Source organism: Eubalaena glacialis, chromosome 11 (assembly GCF_028564815.1).
Source record: "Eubalaena glacialis isolate mEubGla1 chromosome 11, mEubGla1.1.hap2.+ XY, whole genome shotgun sequence".
Taxonomy (NCBI): Eukaryota; Metazoa; Chordata; class Mammalia; order Artiodactyla; family Balaenidae; genus Eubalaena; species Eubalaena glacialis.
This window is the reverse complement of record NC_083726.1, coordinates 10,169,774-10,190,516: the sequence shown is the minus strand read 5'-3', so window position 1 is coordinate 10,190,516 and position 20,743 is coordinate 10,169,774. Positions and strand designations below refer to the sequence as shown.

The following is a 20,743-nucleotide window of genomic DNA, read 5'->3' as shown; positions in this document are numbered from 1 at the left end:
CCCTCTGCCAAACCACCCAGCAGTCTGCACCCCCAGTCCCAGACCTCACTCCACCATCAGCCCAAAGGCCCCTCCTTGCCCACTGGTGCAGGGGACAGAGCCCTGGCTCATATCTAACTCTCTAGTCAGCTTTGGGCAGGCCATTCTTTGTCTCTGAGCCTCAGTCTTCCCCTTTGTAAAATGAGTTCTCCCCTTGGGCACATGTCTATTTCTATGTCTTCAGAACAGAGCCCCCATGGGATCTCTGAGGGGGTGTCATGCTGTGGGGCGACGCACCACCTCCTGCCAAGCCCCAGCCCAGGGGAGGGACGACGTTTTCCACTCTTTCCTCAAGGAAGTCCCAGGGACAGCCCCGGAGAATCAGACTGGCCCGGACTCAGAACCAGGCTCCTCCACTTCCCTGCTGTGCGACCTTGGACAAATCACAGAGACTCTCTGAGCCGTGGCCCCCCCATCTATAACACGGGAATGAGAAGGAATTTACAAAAGCTCCTAGTCCAATGCCTGGCACGACGACGTGAGTTTCCTTACTGGGAAGCCGGTAAGTGATGAGTGCTGCTTCCCAGCTCCTCCTGGGGGTTTCAAAGACTCTTGAGATTTTGAAGGTGGGGATGTTATTCAACCTCACCCATAAAGCAGCAGTCACCAGGTCAGATCGCTGGCAGGTACTCAGTTGGTTCTGCTTGAATAGCTCCGGGAATAAGGAGCTCACTATTTCACAAAACATCCACAGATGCACCTCTAGCTCTGGGAATCTTCTAGAAGGGGCCATAATCTTCCATCTTAACCCCAAATCCAGCCTGTCCCTGACTGGGACTGCCTGAAACTGGCTTGAAAATGAGCCTGAAAGAAGCTCTTCAAATAGACCAAGTGAGGGATGGGAATAATGGCCAGGGATGGTGAGGATGGGGCAGCCAGGGAGCAGGAAGGGAACAGGGAGGGGGCCAAAGTGAGAACTGGGCCCTCAAAACTCCTGGGTCCTGTCCGGGCTGGCCACAGTCTTCCACAGGAGGTGTGTGTATCTGCCTGTCTCTCTGTCTACTTCCAGGCAGGGCTGGGAGCCAGGAGCCCTGGGTTCAGGCCCCAGGTCTGCTTCTTCCACCCCCAAACCATCAGCGTGACCTTGGCGGGGGGGTCCACTTCCCTCCCTGGGCTTCGGTTTCCACTTTTGTAAAATAAGGGCATCAGACCAGTGATTTAAGTGCCAAGCCTTCTGTCTGAACTGAAACACTCTCCTGCCAATGGCTGCATCGGCCTGCCCCCCACCTCCAGCCCAGCGTGCCGGGAGCCGTGGGGCCCCTGAGTGCCTGGTTTCATGCCAGAGACCCTGTCTCTTCCCCCGTCCCCCTCTGTCGTGTCTAGTACCTCTTTCACATCTAGGGCTTTTGAGGGTTCTATCACCCCATTTTACAGGTGAGGAGATGGAGGCATAAGGAGGTAAAGTCAGTTGCTCAAGGTCACAGAGAGCCATTCAAAACTCAGGACTCCTCCTCTGTGCCCAGGAGAGGAGCAGGACTCAAGGGCATCTTTTTTCAGGAGAGTCATCAAGATCTTGAATGGCCAACTGTTCTCGATACAGATGTAGACTCTGTGCGGGGTGAGGGTGAGGGGGCTGCCCAAGGTCACACAGCAGAGCAATGACAGATTGGGGTCCTAAACCCAGGCTCCCTGCCTCCCAGGCTTCACCTAGCCAGGGGGACAGCAACATGGCCTGACCTCCTGCCCTGCTCTGGGATCTCCGAGATTAGAGCCCTTGTTCTGCCTCGAGGCCCTGCCTGGCTGCTCCCGGAAGCCCCCAACACCTGGGACTGAGGGGGAAGAGTGAGCAGGAAGACAGGAAAGAAAGTTGAGGGTTGGCCGCTTGCCCCCCAGCCCTCTGTCCCTCCCTCTCCTTCTCTCCTCGTGCAAGGGGAGCGGTGGTGATGTAATGCACTCGGCTTTGGTCCCGATGCCAATCTCAGAAGAGAGACGACAGATTGCGTGAGCCAAATTTGGCATCCTAGGGGGAGAGGCATGAAAAGTGGAGATGTGGAGGAGAGGAGCGAGGAGCCTGGGGAGGTGCAGGAGAAGGCCCCCTGCCCAGCAGACCCCGAAATGCCTCCCTCCTTCGACGCCGGCCCCCACCTCCTCCCTAGCCCACCTGGCCTCGGGGCCTCCCCTCCTCACTCTGAGAGGCCGGCCTGGCTGCCGCTGGGACCCTCCAGGCCTGGTGCTGCCAGTCCTGCCCCCCCAGCACACCGCTCCAGCTCCATTTCCCACCGCCGCTAGTCTCCTGGTTACCATGTTGCTGGTTGTCATGTCGCTTACATGTCCTCGTGACTCAGTGGTCCCCGCAGAGGGGCCCCCTCCTCCTCACACCCCCCTCAGCACACGCCCCCGCCTCCCCCAGATCCACATTAAGAACCAGCCCGCCCTGTAAGCCTACACTGTTCCTCCTCCCCTTCCCTCTTAGATCCTAAGCTAAGAAATTTTTTCACGGCATCTCCTAAAGCTACTTTATTCTCTGCTCCGCAAATGTCTGTTAAGAACCTACTATGCTCCAGGCTTGTGTCAGCTGCTTCCAGAGGCCTGACATAGTCTGTAAACCACTTGGCAACCCAATGAAGTCAGTACCGTCATCCCCACTCTCCAGTTGAAGAAACTGAGGCTCAGAGAGGTCAGGCCAGCTGCCCAAGGTCACCCAGCAGAAATTCAAGGCCAGCTTTGTCTGCTCCCAGTCACCCCAACACTTTTTATGGGAGAGGAGCTTCTCTTTCGAGGGTAACCCAAAGGTTCCTGAGGAATAGCTCCCAAGGCCCAGCTCCCCCCTCTAATTCTGGATACTCCCCTTCTTGGTCAGCCTTATTTCAGGCCATATTCCCCTCTCCCCATTAGCTGGTCATCTTTCCAAAGGTAAAATGAGTCCTTACTCCCATGTGTTCAGCGCTTCCCCAGCCTGAACAGCCCTCAGCTCATATGACACCAGGCGCCCCCTCCTCCCCTTGGAGGTCAGTGGGACAGGGAATAGTGTCCTCATTCCACAGATATGGAAGTTGAGGGTCAGGGAGGAGAGTGACTTGTCCACCGTGCTGGTTCCTCAGCTAGCTGAGCTGATTTCTAGAAGCCTAAATGGAGGATATACAAGGCCTACTGCCCACTGTGGAAAACCCCAGAAAGAGCCCATCCTCCCAGTGGAGAACAGAGTAGAATATTCTAGGTTCAGCCTTCCAGACTCCCATTTGGCTATGGGTCAGCTCAACGGCCAGCAGCCTTTGCTCCTGCCATGTTGCACCTCAGCCCTTATCCCACCACCATCTTCGAGGTTTTGTTCCCCTCATCCCAGGCCAAGCCAGGACCACCGTTTGGCTCTCAGGTCCCCCAAATCCTGCCAACAGCTCCAAAAAGCCCCAAAGCCCTGGAGGTCACAAGACTGGATGTGGGGGAGAAGCAGAACAGACATTTTCCACACACACACACACACCACACACACACACACACACACACACACACGGGTCTGGCTCCTCTCTGGGAGGCCCTTAGGCCTCCCTCCCTCAGCTCCCCGTTCTCTCAACCTGCTTCTTGACATCCTACTTCTCTTGAGGCCCTCACCTGCCAACTCAGCCAGGCCACCCTCCACCTGTCTCTCCCCTCCCCCACCCTCTCCCCATCCCAGAGCCTAGGCTCTGGGGGCAAAGGTGTCATGTAGATTCTGGTCGGGGGACACTGCGCACCTGCACGGTTGCAGGGAAGTTTCCCTACTCCAGGGCCCTCTTTCCCTGGGGTTCTCCGTCTGGGGAGGGAAAAGCAGTCTTGCCTCTCTCCACAGCCTGTTTCCACCACTGTGAAATGTGAACTGCCTTCTTCTCTGGATACCTGTCCACCAACCCTAGGGTCTTGGGGTCCAAAGTAGGTGCTCAAAACATGAGAAGTGGGATTTTGTTGTCAGGGCCATTTGCAAACAGGCTGCAGTTGGGGAGGTGGAAAGGAGACACAAGTCACTTGCCTTGAAACTCTTCCAACCCAGTGTGACAGCTGGGGGTGGGTAGAGGCAGGGAAAGGTCACGGCCGGGGCAGGAGGTCAAGGCCCCTTTCATTCACCTCTACCCCCCTTCCTGGCAGAAACCCAGATCTCAACGCTCTCCACGACGGACAGAGGACAGAGCTCACCAGGTCCCGGGGAGTCGCCTGACCGCGCTGAACGCACGCCTGGCCGCGGGAACCCGGGTCAGGGATAAGGTGCTGAGCGGGCGGGGACCGAGCCGCCAGGCCCTGGGACACACAGACACGCACGCGGCCGGACAGACGGACGGACAGCGCCAGCGACGAGCGCGGGCCCGGCTTACCGCGGGGCGCAGGGTCCGACGAGTCTCCGGGAGGCGGCGAGCGGGCGCTACATCCCAGGCGCAGTCGGGCGGGCGGCGTCCCGGGCGGGGAGAAGGGTGTCCCGGCGCCCCCTCCCCGCGAACTCGGCGGGCCGGCCCCGCCCCCCTCCCCGGCTGCCTGTGGGTCGGTCCGTCGGTCCCCGGGTCTCGCGGTCTCCGGGCCGTCCCGCGCCGCTCCCCGCGGGCCGCCCAACTTTCAGCGCTGCCCCGCGCCGCGCCCTCGGCGCCGCCTCGGCTTCAGCATCGTCGGGCCCCGGGCCGGGGCTCAGAGCGCGGGGGTCCGGGGACCCATGGCGCTGGCGCCCCCCGCCCCCGCCGCAGGCGCCTTCCCTCCGCCGCCCCCACTGTTCTCTCGCTGTCACTCTGCGCTGTCCCCCGCCCTGCGCTCCGCTCCCTGCCCCGCTGCGCTCGCCTCTGGCCCCGAGACCCTCGCGGCCGGCCAGCCCCGGCTCTGCCTCCACCTCCCCCGCCGCGCCCTCGGCTCTCTGTTTCTCCCGGTCTCTCCTGCCCCCTTGGTCTCTCGGTCTCTCCCTGCCGGTCCTTGTCTTCGTCTCCGTCGCCTTCCCAGTCTGTCCCCTGCCTTCCTCTACCCCTGCCCTGTCTCTCCCCTGCGTGTCTCTGTCTCGCTCCGGTCCCTGCCTCTGTCTCTCTCTCTCCCTCCCACTCTCGGTGCGGCCCCCGCGGTCTCGGACCCAGGCCCCCGCCTCTGCCGCGTCCCCGGCTTGCCCGGGAGCCCGAGCTCCCGCCGCCCGCGGCGCGCCGAGAACTCCCAACTCGCGGCACGCCGCCCGGCTTTGCGAGACTTTCGCCCCTCCTCACACGTGACCCGCGCCCCACTGCGGAGGCCGCGCGCCCCCACCCCCAGCCCCGGAGCCCCGGGCGGCCCGCGGGGCCCGGCCCTGCCCCTTCTCCTCAGCCTAGCCAGGCATGACACCCCCTCCCACCCGCCGGCCGCGCGGGCTGAGCACGGGCTGAGCACGGGCTGGGGGCCGCGTGGTCCGCTCCTGCCCGAGATCCTGCCCGGGTTTTCCTCCTCCCTCCAGGAGCACTCCTCCCAGAACCCATTCCGAGGGTGCGCTCCCGGGTTTTCTCGCCCCCCAGGGGCAGGTGGAGAGGGTTCCTCCGTGCTGGGGAGGGAGTGGGTGGGAGAGGGTCGGTACCGGGTTCGGTAGCGCCGGGCCACTCCCCTCTATGGTCCCCTTCCCCTCCTGAAGAACGGGCAGTTAAGGACCCTACACACCCCGCTCCGGGAGACGGAAGTGTGGCCCTGTTGGAATGACCCTCACAATCAGCTAGGTAGCACCGCCCCGTTTTACAGCCTGGGAGACTGAGTACCAGAAAGGGTCACAGGCTTGCCCAAGGTCACCCAGAGGTGGCAGAGGCGGGTCAAACCCCAGTCTCTCTCTGCGTCCCCATTACCCCAAAGTGTCTTTATAAGGGAGGATCGCGCCCTTTTCCTTCTCGCCCTGAGTGCGCTCAGGTCTGGGCCCACACTCTGGACTGCAGGGAGAGGACCCCAGCGCCTCAGCCCCTGGTGAGCCAGCCACTTCCGTGGCCATCCTGGCACCTCACTCCAACCCTCCGAGGACGCAGGAGGTTGGAGGATGCAGGGTAGGAGGATGAGAGAATGCCTGCAGTTAGACAGCCAGAAGGACTTACCTGGGAACCTGGCCATCTCTGACTGGCCCTAGTTAAGAGAGGGAGACTGAGGCATCCCAAAGCTGGATTGAGAATTTATTGAATATAAAATCTTCTCCTGCTCTGCCTTCAAGCTGATCCTCTGCAGTTGCATCAGGCACAGGAACCACAGCACATGAACCACCGTGACGGTGTCCAATCCCCGCAGACCCCCCTCACCTGAAAGGATCCAGTCCCAACTCCTCAGCGTGATGTACAGTCAGGCCCCACCTTATCCCACACCCCACGTACCCACACATACATCCTGATTCCTATAGATTCCAGAACACACCAGATGCTTCCACACCTCTCTGCCTTTGCACGTGCTGTTCTTCCTGCCTGAAATGCCCTTCCTCCTTCTCTGCTCTGAGAATTCCTGTTGTTCCCCAGTCAGCCTCCACGCCACCTCCCCTAGGAAGCCCTCCTGCTGCCCTCACCTACTCATTCACTCATCCAGCACCGGGCACAAGTTTGGTTCTTGTTAAGTAGGCTTGGGAGTCAGGCCAACCTGGGCTCAACAGCACATGGAGCTTCATGACCTTGAGCAAATTTTCTATTTAACCTGTCTATAAAATGAGGACCCTCACTGTCCCTCCCCTCACAGGTGCAGATCAAGTGAGGTGGATGCACAAGAAATGCACAGCTCATAGTCGGTGCTCAATAAATGTGACCATCCCTTCTTGGTCCTCCCTTCAACGCTGTGCAGAGCCACACAGCACGTATCCCATTCCATGCCCCGCTTCCTCATTACCCTGCTGTGCCCTCACCGGGCGGCAACCAGGACTGATGTTCCATGGAATGAGTCTTTGGTGTGTGAATGGGTGGGGGAACTCAAGCAATCTGAATGCTGGGTCAGTGGCCATGTGTGCCTGGTACCTGTCATACCTTTCCATGAATTGAAAGTGGGAGGATGCAGGTGAGGCAAATGGCCTGTGGTCTCTTCACCTGGCCAGAGGCCTGGCCTGGTGGCTGCCCTGGGAGTGTGGGGTACAGGGGAAGGAGGAGGGGCAGGAAGAAGGGGGAGATGGAGACAAGGGTGTCTTTAGACCTAGAGCATCTGTTCCCATGGGATCAAACCCAATGTTAGGTCCCTGGGCACCAGTTTAAGGAAAGAATGGGGGCTCAGGAGCAGTGAGTTCAGGGAAAGAGGAGGAGGAGGCCTGGTGGCTGTGACGTCACAGGGGTTGAGAGGAAGCATCTGGTGATGGTCCCCTTGCTAGGCTTGGGGTTGCAGCATGCAGCCCTCATTGCTCATCTCCTGTAAGGAGAGTCCTGTGGAGGCTGAGGGTGGGCTGGAAGGAAGTGGGGAGAGGCAGAAAGGACAGCTTCAGGCAGGGAGAGCTTCGTGGACCCCCGAAAAAAGAGTCTCTTCTCTACCATCCACCCCTGTGTGACTCTGGGCAGCTCACCTGTCCTCTTTGGGCCTCGGTTTCCTCATATGTAAAGTGGGGAGGACAATATCCACTTTAAGGGGATGTTCTGAGGATGATTAAAGACTAAAGGAAGAATTTTGTTTAAGTAGCTTCTAGCCGTGTGCGGCGCAGGGGTGGGGAAGGGGGCGGGGAGGCAGGGGAGACAGGTGTGCAGAGGCTGCACGGGTGTGGGCGGTAGGCTTGGGTGTCAGAACCTGGGTGACCCTGGGCAAGTTGCTTGTCCTCACTGGACCTCAGAGGCCTCATCTGTAATGGGAGAGTCTGGACTGGGGCCCCAAAGGGCAAATAGACTTTGTCATCATCTAACGCAGAAGCCCCCCCGGATGGAGGGCAGAGAACAAGCATCTCTTGAGTGACTGTCATCAGCCAGCACTGCTCTAGACCTTCACGAGCATTGTCTCATTTAATCCTTACAAGAGCTCTATGACACCGCACTTGTTACCAACGGGGAAACTGAGGCATGTGGCATGGCCCGGGTGGCCAGGAACAACTCTCTGCAAGGGTGAGACTTGCTCTGAAGTTTGATGGGAAATGAAAGTAGAAACCTTCGTCCATCTGTACATTTTGCCAAAGCTTCCTGCCCATTCTCCATTCTCCCATTTGACCCTCATAACAACTCGCTGAGTTTCACAGGTAAGAAACCTGGAGGAAAAAAAAAAAAAAGAAACCTGGAGAGAGGAAGACCCTTTCCTGGGGCCACTGAGGGAGTAGGCAAGTATCTGAGCCATGATTTGAACCTGCTCCTAGTTTCTGGGGAAAGGTCATCCCAGGCCAGCAGAGCACCCACTAACTGGCTCACTCTGGCAGCCCAGCCAGGCCTCCCTGGTCCCACAGGGACCCGGAGAGCTTGTGCAGAGGGCTGGGAGGGCTGGAGGGGAAGGGGACTTGGGCCAGGCAGGTGGGACAGCTGGGGAGGGGAGGGAAAAGTCCACCTCAAAATGCCAGAGCCAAAAGAGAAAAACAAATACCGTATGCTAACACATATATATGGAATCTAAAAAAAAAAATGGTTCGGAAGAACCTAGGGGCAGGACAGGAATAAAGTAGAGAATGGACTTGAGGACACGGGGAGGGGGAAGGGTAAGCTGGGACGAAGTGAGAGAGTGACATGGACATGTATACACTACCAAATGTAAAAGAGCTAGTGGGAAGCAGCCGCATAGCACAGGGAGATCAGCTCGGTGCTTTGTGACCACCTAGGGGGGTGGGAGGGAGATGCAAGAGGGAGGGGATCCGGGATTATATGTATACATATAGCCGATTCACTTTGTTATACAGCAGAAACTAACACACCATTGTAAAGCAATAATACTCCAATAAAGATGTTTTAAAAATAAATTAAAATTAAAATTAAAAAACAAAACAAAACAAAACAAAATGCCAGAGCCACAGAGCCAGAGGTTATTGGCCCAGAGAGCTCCTTAAAGTCAGACAAGCCCATTCTACAGATGGGGCAAACTGAGACAGCCCAGCTGCTTAGATTAGAAATCACACCAGGACACAGCTGGCCTGCCTCAGAGCTCTAAAGTCCCAGCAGCCCTGAGGGGTGAGGACCGGAGGTGGGGAAAGGGGAACTGGGGGTCCAGAGGACCCATCCTAGCAAGCTGGGCCCTGGGGACAGAGGACTGTAGGGGTCTCTCCCGCCCTCCACTCCCACCCTCGCCCACCCCCCAGCACTCAGTAGTCACCAGGGTGGAATATTTTAGCACCTATAGAAAACCGCCACAGACGGCCGTGGCAGCTGTTGCTAAGGAGACGCTCCCAAAATAGCCCCCCTCCGCCAACCTTTCCCGCTACTGCTCCTGCTGTGGGGAGGGGAAGAGGCCAGGCGGAGAGGGGGTGGCACACGAGCCCTGGCCCCAGGTTCACCCACCCACCCTTGCCCCTGGTGCCCACACTGGCCAAAGACCCAGGCAAGCTAAAGACCTGGGCAGCCATAGGTCTGCAGAGGGGGCAAGAGTGACCTGAAGCATGTCTGTGGCCGAGGCCACAGTCCTTAGCTAGGGGAAGGTCACCCAGATGAGGGGAGCTGGGAGAGAAAAGAGTTCCTGCACCCAGGACCCCCAGCACACTCCCACACATGCACAATCACAGACCTCACAGTTTTACACACCCATTTGTGCACACAAGTACAAACTCACAAATGTCCACCTAAATATGCATATACAGCATCAAAGACACAAATAGATGCATGGGTAAACACATATGCCACAAATATACAACATACACCTGCAAGCACATACCACACAGCCATAAATACACACTTTTACATACACACACTCAAATACACATCCCAAGTACACACACACACCCCCCAACATATGCATGCCGGGCACATGTGTACACACACACACACAGACACCAATGTAGATACAGCCTCACAGCACATGAATACACAACTGTCCAAACATGCCCAGCATGTGGCATTCAAAGGGCACTGAGTAGTGTTAGTCCTGGGCTCTGTCCAGGGAACGTGTTCTGGGACCTTCTATGATCCAGCCAGAGGGTGGAAAATTAGGAGGATGGGTGGAGGGTGATGTCTCTGTGAACCCCTCTAACTGGGTGGTCTGGGGACCAAAGGGTCCCTGGTGCCTGTGGGAGATCTGCCCTGAGCCCATTCCTTAGGAAGCAGAAAATGGGGGCAGGGAACTCTCATCTACCGACTGGAAACCTCCCGGCATGGAGAGTCCGGAGCCCCAGGTTCACTGTGCAGCTGGTTGTCACCGAGGATGCATTTGGGGCTGGGGTTATGATGAGGACCAGAAGGCAGTAGGTTAGCGATGGTAGTGGTCCCTGACACGTGCAAAGCCCTTTACAGTTTATAAGCCACGTTTACACTCGTTGTTTCACATACTTGGTAACAACTACTCTGAGATATTGGTGGTATTGTCCCCATCCCTGAGACCCAGACAGGAGAGGGGACTTGAAGACCACAGAGCACTAGCAGAGCTGGAACCAGACCCCAAGGAGATGCCAGCACACAGCCCTATGTGCCTCCCACTTGACTGCGTGCGAGACACAAGCTGGAAAGCAGGCCACCAGGGTGCGGAGCTTGGCTTTGCCCCTGATTTGCCCTATGGTACTGGGGAGTAGCCAAGCCCTCCATCTCCCCACCTGGAAAGCCGAGAGTGAATCCCTAGGGGTGTATTCAAACAACAGTTTATGGCCACAGTCAGGGCTGGGAGTGGAGTTTCCCAGATGCCCTCGGAATGCCAGCGCAAGGACAAAGGGCGCGGAGTCGCTCCCCTCCGCACTTGGCCAGCCGCCGTCTCGCTCCAGCCTCGCTCCGTGGCTCCGGTTCAGGAATCCGGGCTCCGGGTCTTCGGTGGCGCCTCGTCATTCCGGAGACTCGGCGAGCGGCTTGCGGTTGCCTTGGGAACCTCGCCCCGGTCCTTGCGCGAGGTGCGCGATTCTCCGCGCAGGGCGCTGTGCCTGCGCCGGACGCTGGGAGATTGGCCTTTGGAGTCTCAGAAAGACAGCTGTCGCCAGTGGCAAGGTGTCGCCAGGGCATCGCGGCAAGGGTTGGTTTGTTTTTCTTTTTCTTTTAATTGAGGTGTAACTAACAAACAGTAATACACCTTAAGAGTACAGCTCAGTGAGTTTTTACGTATGTATAAAACTCATGTAATCACTACTCGGATCTAGATACAGAACACTTCCAGCGCCCAAGAAGGCTTCCTCAGACCGAGAGGTTACAAATAATTCTCTTTTGCGCTTCTCCGGGAATAAACCGGCGAGGGAGTGATTGCCTTCTGAGGACACGGAATTTCCGTGTTTTCTCCCGGCTCTGCTTTGCCTCGTTGGGCCTCAGTGTCCTGTAAAGGGGAGCAAGGGACTGGCATTTGTTGCGTGGTTTACTCCTTGCAAAGCGCTTTAGAAACCTAGCTAACTTTGACCCTGATAGCTACCCTCTGAAGTCAGTACTTGGTTTACCCTCAAGTTACCGATGAGAACACTATGACTTGGAGAGGTTAAATAAATTGCCCGAATTCGGACAGCTCGTACGTAGTGGAGCTTGAGCCTCGAACAAATGTCTCTCTAACCTTGATGTTCATCCTTCTCCCCTCTCCTTTTTTTTTTCCTTTCTTCTTTTGGCTGCGCAGCACTGGGAGGCCCCGGCCAGGGAGTGGTATCATACATATCTCTGCGCCTTTGCGCATGTAGTTCCTTCTACTTGGGACTCTACTCTCTTCCCCCAGGCTCTGTCCTTGAGACAAGCTCCTACTCATCCTTCAATGCCCGGCTCTGGCATCCTCTGAAGCCTTCCTAACTGCAGTTCTCCCTCGTGACTCCCCCCAGCCCAGGGTAATCACTCTCTCCTCTGCGCCATATCCAATGCATGCACAGGCACCCGCCTCCCACGGTGCCCCAAGGGCTTCTTAAGTCTGCACCTACAATCAACCTGCAAGGCGCCTGGCACACAGCTGGTCTTCAATAAATGTGCTTGGGACTGAAAGTGGAAGAGAGGTTTTGGAACCTTGGTTTCCCGCCGGGTAAAAATGGGGCGCATACTAGGCCCTGCCGTGTGTCACTCAAAACGTATTGAGCGGGAGTGGGGAGGGGGAAGCTTCCAGAACACCTGAGGCGGAACCACAGGAAGGTTGCCCTCAGCCCACCCCCATTCTATTAGGGAATAGACTCGTCCACGCCTCGGGGGCGGGGTGGGGGGTGGCGGGCGGTGGGACCTCGGGCTCGGGGCTGCCTGGGAAGAGTTCATTCCTTCCACGGCGGGAGCGTCCACTTGCTGCCGAGACCAGAAAAAGCCAAGGCGGCCCCCAGGAACCCGAAGGGAGTCCCGGGAGCCCGGGCCAATAGCTCGCACCTCCTTCCAGGGCCCTGCCCGGCCAGAGGCAGCTGGTTAAGTGGTGGGGTGTCCTCAGGATCGTGATTTTCACTTTATATCCACACTTTCCTTCCCCACAGAACTTGAGGCAGTTAGCAGGATATTCAAAAGAGCGGTGAAATATAACAAAGGGCTAGGACCAGGTAGGAAAAAAAGACTATACATACATTCTTTCTTCCTATAATTGAGCAACTCTCCCGTTCACTCTCCCATAAATCTGACTTTGAACATACAGTTTGCTTTCTTAATGAGGGAAAAAGAATCCTTGCCCTTTGAACTGAAGGAAATTTCCCCCTTGGCCTCCCCTCAATTGCATTCCTACAGCAGACAAATTTCGAGTGTCAGGAAACTGAGGCTGAGCAGTGAGGGACTTGCCGGGAACCACCCAGCATCCGGGAAAGACAGGTCCGACAGTGCAGGTGGCTGGAGTGCCGGCCTGCGCTAGAGCCAGGGGAGTAAACTGAGTAGGGGATTTTTCCCTGCTCTTCGTTGGGAGCTTTGAAAAATGCTCCACCTTGAAGATGGAGTAGGTGTGAAAAAGGCAGGGCTGATTACTAAGGACAGAGTGGTAGAACCTTGGGGAGAGGAGGTCTATGCGACCTGTGGGAGCAAGAGACAAGTTTGAGCCTCAGTTTCCTTATCTGCAAAATTGGGGTGATGAGTTTTCTGTCCTGAGACATAGGGAGTATCAGTTTCATAGGGAGACTGGGAAGACTAGATATAAGGAGGACCGAGTAACAAGTCAGCAATACTTCTCTCTTCATTATCCCCATCAACAGATGGGAAAGCTGAGGCCCAAGGAGGAGACAAGGCAGGCTCAAGGCCACTGTGGCAGGCCCAGGACAAGATCTTGAGTTCTTCCCCCTCCACCACCATGGTGGTCACTCCTCAGACCTCCCCTGGCCTGGGCCACTTCCCCTGTGGTCCCCCTGGAGAAACAGAGGGAAGAGGAGGATTCTAGCCTTGTTCCATCCCCTGCTGGCAGTTGGGGCTGCTTCTCAAGAGGACAGATGTTTTACCAAATGGCAAATGCACGTGCTTTTCCCTGGCTTGGGGAGGAGGTGGGCGCTGAGAAGGAGATGCCAGCTGGTCGGGCAGAGAGAACTGTAGCCACACCTGAGGGATTTAAATAGCCACCGCCTTCTCTGGGCACTGACTGGAGGGGAGGTATCTGGGCAGGGCCGGGGGAGCAGGGAACATAGCAGCCCATTCAGAACCTGTCACAGCCCTGGATGAGTGCCCGGCTTTTCCTCCCGGAAGAACTGTGACCACGCACCTCACTTCCCTGGGCCTCGATAGGCTTCTCCTGCGAAGTGAGGATTTAAAGCCTGCTTCTGAGGGTGACTGTTGAGGCTGAACGGAGAGAACCTGGCTAACGTGCCTGACTCATGCCTGGCACCCAGGAGATGCCCAATACTTGATGGCTATCCCGGCCAGGGCAGGAGTCCCCACTGCAGCATCCGTGACAAATGGCACCCACCCCCCTGCTCACCTGCCTCTCATGACAGGGAGCTCATCACCTCCCATGACAACCCACAGTGTAATGTCATGATTTAATTGCATGAACCCTGAAGTCAGACTGTGTGGTGGAATCCAGGCTCCACTATTTAGTGTCTGTGTGACCTTAAGCAAATTACTTAAGCTCTCTGTGCCTCAGTTTCCCCAGGGTAGAATGGGGATAATAACAGTACCTCCCTCTTAGTTTTGCTTAGATCAGTGCTTCTCAAGCTTCCGTGTGCACACAAATCACTCAGGGATCTTGTTTAACCACAGATTCTGATTCAATTGGTCTGCGGTGGGGCCCGAGATTCCGCATTCCCAGCAGGCAATACAGATGCTGCTGGTCCTTGGACCACATTTTGAGTCTCAAAAGACTGCCTTGCCCTGGGAGTCATGGTGAGGGGGCCATGGAAGGGTCACAAGTAGAGGAGTGACAGACTTCATCATGGCAAAGCCTCTCTGGCTGTCTGTGATGGGGGGTGGGGCACAGAAAGGAAGCCAGTAATTTAGGGAGAGATGAAGGTCCTGAGTGGGAGAAGGGGCTACAGGGGTCAAAAGGGCGGCGGTGATAAGGGCCCTTAGCACATGCGATCCACTACTACAGATGCAGAGACCAAGGCCCAGAGAGGGTGTCTGACCTGCTCAGGTCACACAGCACTGATAGGACTCCTGCCCACAGTTGGTCCTTCACCCTTCACCCCTCCCAACTTGCTGGCCACCATTCCCCAGCCCTCTGGAGTCTCTTCTGGCCTGTGCTCCTGTTTAACATCTTGTCACACCAAGAAGAGGGAGACACTAGGGAGGACCCTGGATCTCCCTGAGAGACCTGATCTCTTCCATGATCACAGTGACCCCGTTTTACAGATGAAAAAGCTGAGGCCAAGAGAGGGGAAGTCTCTCAGCACCCAGGCTGGAACCAAGGTCAGCCTGACTCCCAACCAGAGAGTCTTTGGTTACCACTGTCCAACAGGTCAGGTCAGGACAAGGCGGCTCTTCAAATTAACAGGTGAGAGGGTGGGAAACCCAGCTCCAGCTCTTCTCCCCACCGGAGGACGGAGGAGTTCCAACCCCAGGCTGATGATGACAATAGCAGTGGGTCACCGTTTATGGGGGGCTTCCAACCTGCTAAGCTCATGCCAAGCAGTGGCACGCAGGATCCCACTTCACCCCAGCACGGGTCTTCTTAGCCCTGTGTACAGATGAGGGAACCGAGGCAGAGAGAGGGGCCCAGTGGCTTGCCCACGGTCACGTGCGGTAGGACCCCGGGTTCCGAGCAGGGGAGGCAGAGTCCCGGACTCCCGGCGGACCCTTCTCCGGGCATCGCGGGGGCGGGCGGGACGTGGCGGGCACCTCGCAGACACAGAGCGGCCCGGGCGGCGGGTGGCGGGCCCAGGCCGCGGGCGGCGGCCCCAGGCCGGAAGCCCCCCAGCCCGCGGGGCCGCCCCGCCCCGGGAGCCGCGGCGCTGGGCTGGGCCGGGAGGCGGGATCTCGGGATCTCGGGCGGCGGCGCTTCCTGGCTCCCTGGCGCGGCGGCAGGCTCGGCCACGTCACCGCCCCGCCAAGAGCGCGCTGGCGGAGCGGCGACGCTCGGGCGGGAGCGCGGAGCTCGGGGGCGCGGGACCCAGAGGCCGGGGCCGGGGACGTGGCAGCCACCTCGCCCGGCAGAAAGTTTCCCAGGAGTTGGCTGAGAGCGGGCCGGACCATGAACGTGTTTCGTATCCTGGGCGACCTGAGCCACCTCCTGGCCATGATCTTGCTCCTGGGGAAGATCTGGCGGTCCAAGTGCTGCACGGGTGAGGGGCGCTCCGGGCGGGAGGTGGGGCCCCGGGGGCGGAGGGCCGGCCCCACGCCCCTGCTGCAGGGCTTACGGGGAGCCTCCTGAATGTCTGTTGAGGGTGGGGACTTCGGCTTGGGGGTGCTTGAAACTGTTTTTGCGCAGCTCAGCTTCCAAAGAAAACTTAAAATTGTACCATATCACAGAAAAAGGACCCGCGGAAGTTACGGAGGTGGGATGGGCTTGCGCCTCCATTGACCCCCTCTCTCCCCTGCTTGGCGTGGCCACTGCTAGTTGGAAGAGGAGGGGGATAAGGAGGAGGTGACACCCCCTTTGCTGCCCAGGAGCAGCATCCCTTGGGGCCCATTGTTCTCTCTGCCCTCACTCAGGCCCAGGGTGGGGACGGGGGCGCGGGGGAGAAGGAGGTGCACACACAGGAAGCGGCTCCAGACCCTCAAGGTCTTCTCTTTTCCTGCCCCCACCACTCTCCCCTCCCCCTCCCAGACTTCCCCCCTCCCCCCAAGCTGGGCCTTCTTTCCTCCCCATCCTGTGCCTCAGGCGGCTATGATGTGGCAGGAGGGGCACCAGCCAGGCCCAGGTGGGCATGGAGCTGCCCATGAGCAGAAGCCCAGGGAGGGCGGGAGGGGGTCCCCCTTTTGCCCAGCAGTCTGGCCGCCCTGCTAGGGGGTTGGAGAAGTTTCAGGGCTGGACTGGTGGTGGCCAAACAGACCCAGTGTATTAAGAGGCTGCCCGAGCTGCCTGCAGCCATCTTTGTCCACTGGTGTCCTGGACGCGCCTGCCCTGTGCTTGGCACTGGGGTGAGGGGATACAGAGAGGTGCCCAGGCTCCTTGTGGGCGCCAAGGAGGCAGAGTGGACCCCTGAAGGCTTCATGGAGGGAGCAGCTCTGTGCTGGGTCCTGGAAGACAGGCAGGGTGTCACCCAGGAAGGGTGTGTCATGTCACAGAGGGCAGGGCATGTCCCAGGAATGGTGAGCAGCCCAATTTCGGGGTGGTCCGGGAGGGAGATGAGTCCAGGGGGGTGGGTGGTCGTATGTGAAAGGGCCTTGTCTGTCAAGTAGGGAGTGGGGACTGGGAGCCAAGGAAAGTTCGGGAGCAGGGGAGGGGGCTCAGAAGGGGACTCTGGAAGCTGTGTGGAGAGGCTGAGAGAGGAAGCAGAGAGAGCGTAGTGGAGGCTGCCAGCCCAGGGGGCTTGGTGGGGGTGAGAGGTGGGTGCTGGTGTGAGGGTCATTGCGGAGGGAGTGATTCCAGAACTGGAGGCCATTCGGGTTTGGGGTCTCCAGGGAAATAGGCACTCACAGACCCTCAGGTTCCCCCTCGGGGGAAGTGGGCCAGGAGCCCTGAGAGGGGCTCCAGTGAGAGGAAGAATCTAGGTTGGACCTGTCCCTGCCACGGAGGGCCCTGGACGGGGTGAGCAGCCGTGACCAGGAGGGGGCTCTGTTCCCCATACCACTCTGCCAGGCATTGTACCAGGCACCTGGGATATAACCGGGCAACAGGCAGAGATCCTGGCCTGGTGGAGCTGACTCTATCAGTGGGAGACCGCCAACCAGCTACAGTGGTAGCAACCGAGTAAATGATACGGTTTGTCAGGGAAGCGAAGTGCTATGGGAAAAGGAAAGGGCGGGTGAGCAGTGGGGCCTGTGTGTGTGCGGAGAGGAATCAGCACAGGCCTGGTTGAGAACGGAGCGGGTGAGGTTCCTGGATGCCAGCCCGTTAGCCCCGAGGAGCAGGGCCTGGTGTGATACCCCTGTGACCCAGCCCCAAAGGCAGGAGACTGGAGCTTCATTCTTGCTCTGCCACGGACTCACTGTGTAACCTTGGGCCTCAGTTTTCCCATCTGTCAAATGGCAGGAGGTCTGTACCTGGCCAGTGGGTCCCCTGAGGGACTCTGGCCAGGTACTGGCTCCTGGTCTCCTCTGTGTCCTGGGGTCTCCATGCGCAGCTTGCTTTGGTGGAAATTATTCACTGCTTTCCAAACAGTGTGAAAAAAACATTGTGCTCAAGACCTCCAGGGCTCCCAAAGAGCTAAGGAAAATGTGAGTGAAGCCCAGGGGCCTGGCAGGCTGGGGATGGAAAGAGGGGAGGAGTGGGGAAAGGCCGAGTGAGGGGGTAGCCAAGCATCCCCCACTAGAGCCGCCTCCTGGACCCTCCTGAATGGGGCTGAGGACCCCCCTCGCCAGACCTCAGTGAGGGCTCAGGGATATGGCATAACGAAAGGCATAGCTCCGAGCTGGATCAGTATTGCCTCCTGGACTCCGACCCCCTCCCCCAGGGGGCTCCTTCACCCACAGCCAACCCCACTGCCAGACCCCCAGGGAGGCACTCGGGGTCTCATTGAATCCTATTTAGTCCTGCCCCATTTTACAGATGAGGAGTATGAGGCTCAGGGTTGCCATGCCGGTAGGAAAGCTGGCAAGTGGACCCAGCCCTCTCCAGAATATTAGGGGCTTCAGCGGTGTTCATCCTCAGTCATTAGAATTGTCCCCTCTCCCCAAAATGTCCCTCACCAGAGGAATAATTAGAAAAGGCACAGATCAGGCGTACAAAGGAATCAAACCCTGAATCCGGTAATGTCACTTCTTGGTGTCAAACTCCCCAGTAGATCCATCATAGTTAGAATAAAATCCAGGGGTGAGGGGACAAAGGTGAGAGAGGCTCAAGGATGGCTCTTGGTTTTCTACCTTGAGCACAAAGGGGATGATGGTGGCAGAAGAAGGACAGAAGACAGGAGAAGGAGGGGTTCAAGGGGAGACGGTGGATCTGGTCAGGCAGGAATATATAGGTCAGAGATCCAAGGAGAGTCTGGAGCCAGAGGGTCCCTTGTGTGTGGGATGGGATGGCAAAGGGACAGAGGGAGAAGAGAGGTAGCCCTCTGAGGATTAGGTGTTGAGGAGGACAGGAGTGGCCAGAGGAGGTGAGAAGCCGGCAGTGTGGACGGTCACAGAAACCTGGAGAAAGGTGTGGTTGGGATAGACGGAGTGCTTAGCTGGCTCTTGAGGAGTTGGGTGGGTGAGATAGAGTTGACGTTTGGATGCAGAAACGTGGGCATCAGGGACCATGGGAGTGGTTTGGTGAAGTATCCAGACTGCTGTGGGCTTAATGGGGCAAGAGAAATGGGAGGCAGGGCAGCTGCTTGCTTTTATCCAGGAACCACCTCCACGATGTATCAAAAGTGGGCAAAAGTTGACTAAGGAGCATGATGGCTAAATGTAGCCTCGATTCCTGGATTAGATCCTGGAACAGAAAAAGGGCATCAGTGGGAAAACGTGAAACCTGAATAAAGTCTGGAGTTCAGTCAATAGTGCTATACCAATGTCAGTTTCTTAGTTTTGGCAAATGTTCCGTGATTATGCCCGGTGTTACCATTAGGGGAAGCTGGGTGAAGGGTAGGACTCTCTGTACTGTCTTTACAACTCTTCTGTAAATCTAAAATTGTTTCAAAACAAAAAGTTTAAAGAGACCAAAGCAGATGAGGAAATAGCATGGAAAGTACGAACCCAGTTTTGTCAACTTGATGCGTCCATATGTGTCATATGTGTGCACATATGTGTCGTGTGTATGTGTGCAAAGATCTGGAAGACCAACAAAGATCTGGAAGATCGCACACTCAGACTTTGGGATTCAGATGATTGTTGCTTTTTAATTTACATCTCTATGTATTATCTGGTTTTTGTTTTACAATGAGTAAAAATAGTCATAACTTTTATAACTAGAAAAAAAGCTTTTTTAATCTTTAAAATTTGGAAAAATAAAATAGAATGCTCCCCTGGCCCTGTGCCTTCCTCCACCTGCTGCGGTCTCCCTGGTGAATCAGCACCTTGTAGAGTTGGTGAGTTGTTCTCCAAAAGATGGAGCTCTGGGGATTGTCAGTGGAACCCTGGGGGTAGAGCAAAGAGGAGCCTTGACACTACCCCCTGCAAGCCTGACTCCCCCCATCCCCACGCCCTCCCCAGAGCAGGAACCAAGGCAGGCACGCACAGGGGCCCTGGGAACTTGGTGTTCATGTCTTGATTTGGAGACTGGGTGACAGATTACAGCCTAATGAGAGGAATAGACTCAAGTGACCCAATGGGAAGGGGTGTTTCCTGGCCCTCTGAGGGTGACAGTGTCTTGGACAGGGTGTCATTATGAAGTGGACACTCTGGAGGCCTTTCCAACTCAGGCTCTGGGCTTCTCGAGTGTGTGTGAGCCTGGCCGTCTGTGTTCTTATTGTCTCCTGTCCCCATCCGGCTACAGGCATCTCTGGGAAGAGCCAGATCCTTTTCGCTCTCGTCTTCACCACCAGGTACCTGGACCTGTTCACCAACTTCATCTCCATCTACAACACAGTAATGAAGGTAAGGGGGATGGGCAGCCATGGTGGGGGGCTGCCAAGCACCCCCCAGACAGTGAGACAGTATACTTGGGGACTTAGGCTGTGGAGCCAGGCAGACCTGGATTTGAATCCTGGCTTTGCTGTTAGCAGCTGTGGGACCTGGGCTTGGGCAAGTCTTCTGACCTCTGTGCACCTTGGTTTCCTCCTCTACAAAATGAAGAATAGGTGTACTTACCTCAGAGGATTTTGTTGTGAAAGTTAAACGAGGTAATAAATGTAAATACACAATAGCTGTCATATATTAAAAACTCAATAAAGGTTAGCTATTACAATGGTTAAAAAATAAGCAAAAAATCAAACACGGTACCCTGAGCTTTCAGAGAACTTATTCGTCCATTTATCTGACAATTATTTATTGAGCACCTACTGTGAGCTAGGTACCTGAAGGAGATATATGAGGCGCCTATACTCACGGAACCTACATTCTAACCGGGGAGACAGATAATAAAACAAGTAAGAAAAACTGGTTAGGGATAAGGCTATGCAAATAAGTAAAATAGGACGATGTTTCCTTCAATTATAACGAAAGAAGTTTTAAAAACAGGGTTACGTGATAGAGAACGACTAGGGAGCTATTTAGGGAGTTCATCAGGAAGGGCCTCTCCAAAGAGGTGACGTGTAAGCTGAGATCTGAGTGACACAAGGAATGAAGCTCAGAGGAAGAGCATTCTAAGCAGATGGAATAGCTGATGCAAAGACCCCCAAGACAGGAACAAGCTTGGTGTATTCAAAGGACAGACAGAAGGCAGGCACGGTGGG

The 20,743-nt window shown here is 56.7% G+C and overlaps 1 protein-coding gene across 1 annotated transcript in view; it reads left to right on the top strand.

Annotated features, from left to right (window-relative positions):
• The first annotated feature begins 15,348 nt into the window (after positions 1-15,348).
• The window catches only part of KDELR3 (KDEL endoplasmic reticulum protein retention receptor 3), an 11,471-nt gene continuing 6,076 nt past the window's right edge, over positions 15,349-20,743 (top strand). The window contains exons 1-2 of the mRNA XM_061206107.1: positions 15,349-15,607; positions 19,846-19,946. Coding sequence (XP_061062090.1) covers positions 15,517-15,607; positions 19,846-19,946 — 192 coding nt within the window. The 5' untranslated portion in view covers positions 15,349-15,516. The remainder of the gene's footprint in view (positions 15,608-19,845; positions 19,947-20,743) is intronic.